We start from the raw sequence: 9827 nt of genomic DNA on the forward strand, positions 1-9827 counted from the left end.
AAATAAGCCAGTCAGAGAAAGACAAGTATTACATGATGTCACTCACATGTGCAATCTAATGAACAAAATAAACTGGTGAACAAAATAGATCCAGAGACATGAAAGCATGGAACAGACTGTAGAATCTCAGAGGGAAGGTGGTGAGTGGGACGAGAGCAAAGAACTTGTATGCATGTATGCGTAACCCATGGACACAGACAATAGGGTGGTGAAGGCAGGGGAGTGGCTAGAAGAGGTCAATGAGGGGGAAAGGGGACATATGTAATCCTTTCAACAATAAAAATTTAAAAAGTTTTTTTCCCCATCCCCAAAGTCAAAAAAAAAAAAATGATTTGGGGGTGGAGGGGATAGGACAACTATTAAATCTAGTGAAGAAATTTCATAGGCCTAAAGAAACTATTAAAAGGAAGAATGAATTAGATTTATATCCTGAATAGAATCCCACTTATAAAAACACAAATCAGCTTGAATTTCTGAATAATTAGCAAGATTAAAAGTGACAATTTTCTATTGCAATCTCATTCTTAATGTTCTCCCAGAATCCTTAATCCTGGGAAAAGCAGAGCAAAATATGGCCAGAGGTTCATACCTTTTTTCCAACATTATTCCACCAGCCATCAAAGGTAATAAAGATTTAGCCACGGCAGATGGGAGCTCCAGGTCAATTCTCTCCATTCTCTTTTGCTCTGTACTTTAGTTGATCTAACAAAAGCTTCTGACATCACACTTAAAGCTCCTCAAGATAAACCAGAGTAAGAAATCCCATTTGCTTCCCTACTCAGTTCAAAGCCATGTTTTATTTTTAAAGTAGTTGCATATTCTGTTATGCACTGTAATAGATTGTGATGAAGGTTGTAAAGAGCTAATAAATGTATGGGCCTCTTAATGTGCAAAACCAAATAATTCCTAAAAGAGTTGTAATCTTTTATAAATAATCTTTAAGTTTCCTATAAATGCAAAAAAATTTTGAACAGATTGTTAAAGCCTATACTTAATACAAACACCGTAGAAGGTGGGGCAGGATGTCATTCTGAGACCTATCTTGGCTGGTTTCTGGGTACCTTGTGGCGAGATTGAATCCCACTCGGAAGCCTGTGCTTTCTCTGTCCCCTAATGGTGGCCACAAGCCTTTCTGGTTATTTCTTTTTATTGTTGAATTGGAAGAGTTCTTTTTTATTTTCTGGATATTACACCCTTATCAGATACATGACTTGCAAATATTTTCTCCCATTCCATGGGTTATCTTTTCATTGTCTTGATAATGTTCTTTTCCAATTTTTAAAATTTTTTTTTTATTAAATCTTTATTGTTCAGATTACAATTGTTCCTCTTTTTTCCCCCCCCATAACTCCCTTCCTCCCAGTTCCCGCCCCACCCTCCGCCCTCACTCCCCACCCACTGTCCTCATCCATAGGTGCACGATTTTTGTCCAGTTTCTTCCCGCATCTCCCATTCCCCTTTCCCCCCCAAGAATAGTCAGTCCATTCCCTTTCTATGTCCCTGATTCATTATAATCACCAGTTCATTCTGTACATCAGATTATTTATTCACTTGATTCTTAGATTCACTTGTTGATAGATGCATGTTTGTTGTTCACAATTTGTATCTTTACCTTTTTCTTCTTCCTCCTCTTAAAGGATACCTTTCAGCATTTCATATAATACTGGTTTAGTGGTGATGAACTCCTTTAGCTTTTCCTTATCTGTGAAGCTCTTTATCTGACCTTCAATTCTGAATGATAGCTTTGCTGGATAAAGTAATCTTGGTTGTAGGTTCTTGCTATTCATCACTTTGAATATTTCTTGCCACTCCCTTCTGGCCTGCAAAGTTTCTGTTGAGAAATCAGCTGACAGTCGTATGGGTATTCCCTTGTAGGTAATTGAGTCTCTTTCTCTTGCTGCTTTTAAGATTCTCTCTTTGTCTTTTGCTCTTGGCATTTTAATTATGATATGTCTTGGTGTGGTCCTCTTTGGATTCCTTTTGTTTGGGGTTCTCTGCGCTTCTTGGACCTGTAAGTCCATTTCTTTCACCAGGTGGGGGAAGTTTTCTGCCATTATTTCTTCAAATAGGTTTTCAATATCTTGCTGTCTCTCATCTTCTGGCACCCCAATTATTCTGATGTTTGTACGCTTGAAGCTGTCCCAGAGGCTCCTTACACTATCTTCATATTTTCGGATTCTTTTTTCATTTTGCTTTTCCGGTTGGGTGTTTTTTGCTTCTTCGCATTTCAAATCTTTGACTTGATTCTTGCGCTCCTCTGGTCTGCTATTGGGTGTCTGTATAATATTCTTTATTTCAGTCCGTGTATGCTTAATTTCTAGTTGGTTCTTTATCATAGCATCGAGGGTCTCATTAGTTTTCGTGACTCTCTCCTCAAGTTTATTGACAGCTTCTAGCACATTTTTGCAAGCCCTCAAAATTGCGATTTTTAGCTCTATATCCTCCATTTCTGTCATGTTTTTTTGTCTCCGCATTTTTTATGCTTTCTTGGTGCACCCCCTAGTGGTCTTTGTGCGCAGTCTTGTTCTAGTTGAGCCTTGATTGTTGTAGTTAATACTAGAGGGATTTGACCACCAGGCCGACTGGCTGTGTGAATCAGCTGTGTCTGCCGCGGAAAACTTCTGTCCTCTGGGGAGGTGCTAATCTAGCCTTTGCCTGAGGCGATCCGGCAAATGGCTCTGCGCAGGGCTTGGGCGGGGCGGGACCAACAGGACGGGCGGGCGGAGGGAGCAGTTATGGCTGCCCTCAGCCCCGTTCCCAGAGGCTCTGCTTCTCAGAACCCCAGGAACCGCTGCAAACCTCGGAGAGAAAGCTGCCTTCCAACTGATGCCAGACACTCCCGCTTCTCCCGTTTGGGTCCGAGTCCCCAGCGATTCGCCCGTATCTGGAGCTCAGAGTCTGAGACTCCCCCCTGACCGAAAACGACAACCGCGCTCTCAGCCACCAGCCCGCTTTGCGCGCGCACCTCCGCACCTGAGTATTTTCCACACTGCGCCTCCTCTGAGCCTAGGTATGCTGTTGTCTTTCCTTCTAGTTGAAGAGTCTCTCCTCAGCCAGCCTTCCTGTGGTTCTGGGTGATATCCGTTCCATCTTTTAGTTGTATTTTTGAAGTGGTTGTTTGCGGCAGCAGTCTCCGGTGTTTACCTATGCCGCCATCTTGGTCTCCCCCAATTTTTAAAATTTTTTATGAAAGCAAATTCATTATATTTACATGAGATGCATCTTTTTTGTATTCCCATTCCTTCACTTCTCTTACTCTTTGGCAACCATCAGCTTGTTCCCTATATCTATGGGTCTGTTTCTCTTTTGTCCATTTATTTTATTTTGGATTCCACATATAAGTAAAATCATGTGGTGTTTGTCTTTCTCTGTTTGATTTATTTCACTTAGCATAATACTCTCTAGGTCCAGCCATGCTATCTCAAATGATAAATTTCATTCTTTTTATATATCTGAATAATATTTCCTTGCATGTACATCCACGTTTTCTTTATCCATTCATCTATTGATGGACATCTAGGTTGCTTTCATATCTTGGCTATTACTGGTAATACTGTAATAAATGTAGGGATGCATATATCTTTTTGATTAGGTGTTTTTGTTTCTTTGAATAAATACCCAGAAGTAGAATTGATGGATCATATAGCAGCTCTATTTTTAATTTTTTGAGGAATCTTTGTACCGTTTCTACAGTGGTTGTACCAGTTTACAATCCCAACCACAACAGTGTCTGAGGGTTCCCTCTCCACATCGTGCTAACACTGATTTGTTGATTAATTGATGATAGCCATTCTGACCAGTGTGAGACTGATACCTTGTGGTTTTAATTTGCATTTCCCTGATGATTAGTGATGCTGAGCATCTTTTCATTTGTTGGCCATTGTGTGTCCTCTTGGGAGAAATGTCTGTTGAGGTACACTTTCCATTTTTTAATTGGATTTGATTTTTTTTTTTTTTTAGTGTTAAGTTGTATGAGTTGTTCCTATATTTTGAATATTAACCCCTTATCTGATGTGTCATTGACAACTGTCTTCTTAAATTCAGTAGGTTGTTTTTTTGTTTTTTTGATGGTTTCCTTCACTGTGCAAAAACATTTTAGTGTGATGAAGTCCCCTTTGTTTTTTTATTCTTTTGTTTTCTTTGCTTGATGAGACATATCAAAAAAAAAAATGCTGCTATGAGTGATGTGAGAGAGTTTACTGCCTATGTTTTCTTCTAGGAATTTTAGCGTTTCAGGTCTTACATTTAAGTCCTTCATTTATTTTCTGTTTATTTTTTATATGGTATAAGAAGGTGATCTAGTTTCTTAATTTCTTTTCTTTTCTTTCTTTTTTTTTTTTTTGCGTGTATCTGTCTAGTTTTCCCAAAGTCGCTTAATGAAGAGACTGTCTTTACCCCATTGAATATCCTTACCTCTGTTGTCATAGATTAATTGTCCATATAAGCAAGGATTTATTTCTAGGCTCTCTTTCCTAGTCCATTGATCTGTATATCTGTTTTTATGCCAGTACCATGCTGTTCTGATTATTGTAGTGATATAGTATAGTTTGATATCAAGGAGCATCATACCTCCCACTTTGTTCTTTCTCAAAATTTCTTTGGCTATTCAGGGTCTGTTGTGGTGTCATATAAATTTTAGGATTAGTTATTCTAATTCTGAGAAGAATGCCACTTGTATTTTAATAGGGATTATATTGAATCTATATATTGCTTTAGGTAGTAAAGACATTTTAACAATATTAATCCTTTCATTCCACAAGTGGGTATAGCCTTCCATTTATTTATGTCTTCTTAATGAAGGTTTGGAAGTGGTAAACTTTTAGTCTTTATGTGTCCAAACATGTATTTATTTTGCCCTTAAACTTTAATGATGGTTTAGCTAGGTATAAAATTTGAGGTGTGTAGTTATTTGCCCTCAACATTTTGAAGATATAATGCCTTGATTCTGTTATTGCTCAGATGCCCCTATCTAATTGTCATTCCTTTGTAATACTTTACCCTGTTATCTTGTGCTTTTTTCTCTTTCATGCTCTACAATTTTACTTGATATGAAAAGCTCTCAGCTATTATTTCTTCAAATTAGTCTTACTACTATTTACTCGTTCCCCCTGTTCAGTTTCTTTTGAGAACCCACTGATACCTCGTAATCTATCTTTCGGGTTCTTTGAACTGCTTGTTCATATCACTTGTGACTGGGTCTCCGTGTCGTCTTCAGTTCAGTTCCTCAATTCTACCTTTTAATTCACTAATATCACATGAGATCTTTGATTAGAGCCAAGTCTAGAATGTATGCCATTTGTTGAGAGTTGCTTTTGTTTTAAATTTTAATGTCTTTTATGTCCACCGTTTCTAAATTTTCATTATCAACTATTCTCATTCAATTTATGCCTGTTTTGCTTCATAACAAGTATGGATATTGGTCCTTTACTTAATTAGCCCATTTATTTAAAATATTTCCCAGGCAGTTTTATATCGATTTAATCTGGAATGAATTTGTGTTCCTAATTGAAGAGTTTGTAGACCATCTTACTTAGCATGAGATTTCTTCATGGGTGGTGGAATTTTTTAATTTCAGGTTCAGTTTGAGTAAGAGATTTCTTGGTTTTGTTTTTCTCTTACTTTCTCTCTTGAATAACTTCTCCCTGTCTATGGTTTCGGTTACTTCCACCCCAGCCACCATCCAGGACCAGGCCTTATAATATAGTGATTTATTGGGAAAATGCGTTTCAGTTCCTAGACTTGAGCCTGTGTCTTGCTTCCTAGACCCACAGGCTGCTATGAGCCCTAGCCCTGTGGTGTGCTAGAGACAGCTCCTATCAGCTCACAAAAATCAATGATTAAATTTTAAGGAATCTCGTGAGCTGATTGTTAAACAGCCATTGTTTAATTATATGAACTCACCATTAAGTAAATTATATTAAACAGTAAAGGTAATAAACACTCAAAACAGCATTTTCTAATTATCTTGTCATACATTTCTAATATCCATGCTCTAAAGGTTGCAGTATTTGTGTCCGTGTAGTGGAAACACTATAGCATGGTGCTCGAGGCATCTCTTCCCGCTCCGGTTCAACAACATCATGTTGGTCATTTGAAAATGGCCATGATAAGAGTGTTCAAACCATGGAGATTAGGAAACATTACAAATCAGATAATTTTTGTATGTGTGTGCACGTGTACGAAATACTTGTTTAACATACCAGCACAGCATTGCCCTGGCCCCGGGCACCGGGCAACAGGCAACAGCAGTTTTCTTCAGTCTCCTCCCGTAAACAGGCACTCCCGCCACCTCATTTCAAATGGGGGTCAGCTTCATTTCCTCCTCTCAGAAAGAGCTTTCCGTCCCGGTTATCTCACCATAAGTGCTTACCTCCCAGAAGCAAAGTACCCCACTCATGGCTCGGCCTTCCTGCTTTGTGTCAGGTCCATGGCATTATTCGTTTGGATGCTGAGGTTGCCTCTGTCCTTCGGTTTTCTCTTTTATGTGTTATCCATCATTGCTTTAAGCTTGAGGTGGGAAGATGTACATTAAATATTGAACATGCTGTTTCCATCTTGACCAGAACTCCATCGACATTATTTTTCATAGACATGTAACTTCGATCGTATGGCTCTCATAATGCCCTCAAAAGATTTCCTTCAGCCTTCGTCATCTCTCCCCATCATTCACCTTCTGTTCCTTGTCTGTTTTTCCCTAATACTTTCCTGGACCAGTTGTTAGGACAAACATGATAACCTCTATAATAATAAAAGCATAATATGCTAATTAGACCGGATGGCTGAACAGCCTTCCAGATGACCTTTCAGATGACCTTCTGGACGAAGCCAGGGCTGCGAGAGCTGAGGCAAGCCACCGTAGCTGTGAAGACCCAGCCCCTTGCACGAATTTCATGCATCGGGCCTCTAGTTGTATATATGAGCTATCCTTGAAGATTCTGGATGTCACATATGCTGCCTCTTAATTATTATACACTGAATAATAGTATGTGTGTAATATAATAATATATTACTGTTCCAACAAGAAAACATTGGAGCCCTAAGTTACCTAAATGGAAATCCTTGGCCCCCTAATGTTTTTTCCCTTCCCTGCAGGTATCAAAGCTGTGTTCACGGGCCACTACCACAGGAATGCTGGGGGTACCTACCGGAACCTCGATGTCGTGGTGTCATCTGCCATCGGGTGCCAGCTGGGCAAAGACACCCACGGGGTCCGAGTCGTGGTGGTCACCGCTGAGAAGATCATTCATCGGTACTACAGTTTGGACGAGCTGAGCGAGAGGGGAATAGAAGGTGACCTGATGGACTTAATGAAGGAAAAGTGATGGCCGTTATGACCCAGTCACTTCCACTGTCTTTTAATTTTGCCAGAAACAGCAGCTTCTGAATAAAGAAGTATCCAGGCAGATTTGTGAATTTATGTCCTTTGCATAAATCAGAGAGCTGGGTCCTATTCTGAATTACATTTGAAGTAGAACTGCCTTCCCTTTAAGAAAGAGAAGGGGCTGGAGGAGGGTTGGAGCCTGGGAGTAAGAGAATAAATGATGCTGGAATATCTCTGTATGAGTGTGTGAATAACCTTTCCTAATGATGTGTTTCTCAACTATCTCAGATTCTCTGTTGTTAAATCAAATTGTTTTCTCGCAGTTTATGGTGAGTGTCTACCTGTGGACCTCAATCCCAACTGGTATCCAAGTGTAATCTTGGGTAATCCTCGAACAAACTGCATCTGATCAGTTAAACTGTAGTCATGGCTCCGACACTTGGCAACAGGAAGGTCATCTCCTCTCCCTCCTAACAAAGCAGACAACTCTCCTCCTACCAGAGCTGTGCAGGCGCTCATTTCCACACGGAGCTGTCAGATGCCGAGGCCTGTGCTGGTGATGCAGACGGTACAAGTCAGAGCTGAGTTTGCCTTCTTGGTGACTAGAAAAGTCACCTTTGCACATACATTAGCCATCCACAAAAGTCTCATCCAAGAGGCCAGGACCAGAGCCCTAAAGTCGCCTGGCGCACGTTCTGAGTTTATGCCGTTCACACTGGATGCTGCAGGAACTCCACAGGTTGCTGTCCTCATGCGATCAGAATGACTCTCCACTCCTGAGACGCTTCACTGTGTTGACGTTGACAGGAAAAGTGGGAATTGAGACAAGAGTTCTCAAAAGAATCAAAGCAGAAATTTCGGTGGGGCAAAAACTGCTTCCAGCCGCTTTAATGGAATTGGCGCCGCCTTTGATTCACTGCCCCAGAGCAGGCGAGCGAGGATGGTGAAAATCGGCTGTTTCCATGCCGTCTGCTTTGCTGCGTCTTCTCCGCAGCTCCTGACACTGTGCTATTTCATCCACATGGTCTGCTCTGCAGATGTCCTGATGGGCAGGGAACATGGGTTCTCCCAGTCCTGCCAGGAACACCCCACAGCGTCACGCAGTAGCACTCCCTCACCCCGAAATGCCTTCAACAACCCGCTGCTTACAAATGAACTGCAAAACCCATTAAGACTCTTGTTAAAAAGTGTTAGTCAACGTAGCAAAACCATGAGAAAGTAAATAGAAAGATAATTGGATATGTAAATTCATAAGGAGCAAAAGACAAGAAGTTAATTGTACTATAGATCGGTGACACACTAGCTCATTGTTACGTGGCCCAGGAAAATTAAAAATGTTCAAAATTAGAATGCCCTTGTTTGGGGATTTTGCTGCATTCTTGCTTTGTATTCATTTTTCTTCACAACAGGTGCGGAGATGAGTTCAGGAAGAGGAAACTCAGTAAGTGGCGTAACTAACAGCCACACGTGTGGGGCCTGGGAGGCGGGAACACTGAGGATTAGCTACCAGGATCGTGTGCCCGGCCCATAAACGCAGGCGTGGGCTCCTGGGAGGGGAGAGGGAAGCACAGGGGCTGACCCAGCGTCTCTGTGGCATCACGGGTGCAAACGCTCTGGACTGTGGCACCGGAGTTTTGGCGGAGGATACGGAGGTAATTAAAAGCAGCAGAAATTAAATTTACTAAGCCTCCCTCCCAAAAACCTAATAAGTAAAAGAACTGACTCAAAACACAGCAAGAATGTGCTAACAATAGGGAATCCTGCGAAACCTTCACCATTTTTAAAGTAACCAAACAGCAATATTCTCATGGTGAGAGGTTCAGGAAGACGTTAGGAAGTGATTTTGTAAATAAACACGTATCATCCTGAAAATAGGTAAGTGCCAATGCATCCACTTATTCCTTTTTCTTAAAAAAGGGATGATAAACAAGTGCCTTCTACTGTGAAAAACAAGAAAACGCTCCTGGTCATACATGCATGGTGTTGGAGTGTTTCTTCTGTTCTACACGCTGTGTGAAGGGCTTTGGCTCAGAGAGGCCGTGCCGCTTGGCCGAGGTCACACAGCTCTTCCGAGGGGAAGGACGGACCAAGAAGCTAGCAGCCCCACTGCTAAGCCTGTGCTCAACACTGTCCTCTCTTTCCTGGAAAATGCTTTTAATGGTGACAGTGGCTCAGTTGGTTGGGCGTCACTCCATGTACCAAGAGATCACCAGTTCAATTTGTGGTCGGGCACATGCCCAGGTTTCCGGCTCAGTCCCCAGTGGGGGTCATACAGGCGGCTGCTGACTGATGTTTCTCTATCTCCATCTCCGTTCCTCACTCTGTAGAATCAATTTTTTAAAAAAATGTACCAGGTCTGCCCTTGGCAACACTACCATATTTGGCACCTTTGACCATCTCTCCTGGGCAAGAGCCCAGTGTTAGCTGGAGGACCTGGGACTTCATCCGGGTTCACAGAGCCCCTTCTCTGAATTGCACCAGGTTCGTGGTGGCAAAGCCTGTCCCA

At 41.4% G+C, this 9827-nt stretch overlaps 1 protein-coding gene across 2 annotated transcripts in view; it reads left to right on the forward strand.

Moving 5' to 3' along the window:
- The window catches only part of CPPED1 (calcineurin-like phosphoesterase domain containing 1), a 109117-nt gene extending 100449 nt beyond the window's left edge, over positions 1–8668 (forward strand). For both annotated transcript variants that reach the window (XM_005860346.2, XM_005860347.2), the window contains one exon: positions 7093–8668. In XM_005860346.2, the coding sequence (XP_005860408.1) occupies positions 7093–7322 (230 nt within the window). In that variant the 3' untranslated portion in view covers positions 7323–8668. The remainder of the gene's footprint in view (positions 1–7092) is intronic.
- The last annotated feature ends 1159 nt before the right edge of the window (positions 8669–9827 follow it).

Source organism: Myotis brandtii, unplaced genomic scaffold (genome assembly GCF_000412655.1).
Source record: "Myotis brandtii unplaced genomic scaffold, ASM41265v1 scaffold1335, whole genome shotgun sequence".
Lineage (NCBI taxonomy): Eukaryota > Metazoa > Chordata > Mammalia > Chiroptera > Vespertilionidae > Myotis > Myotis brandtii.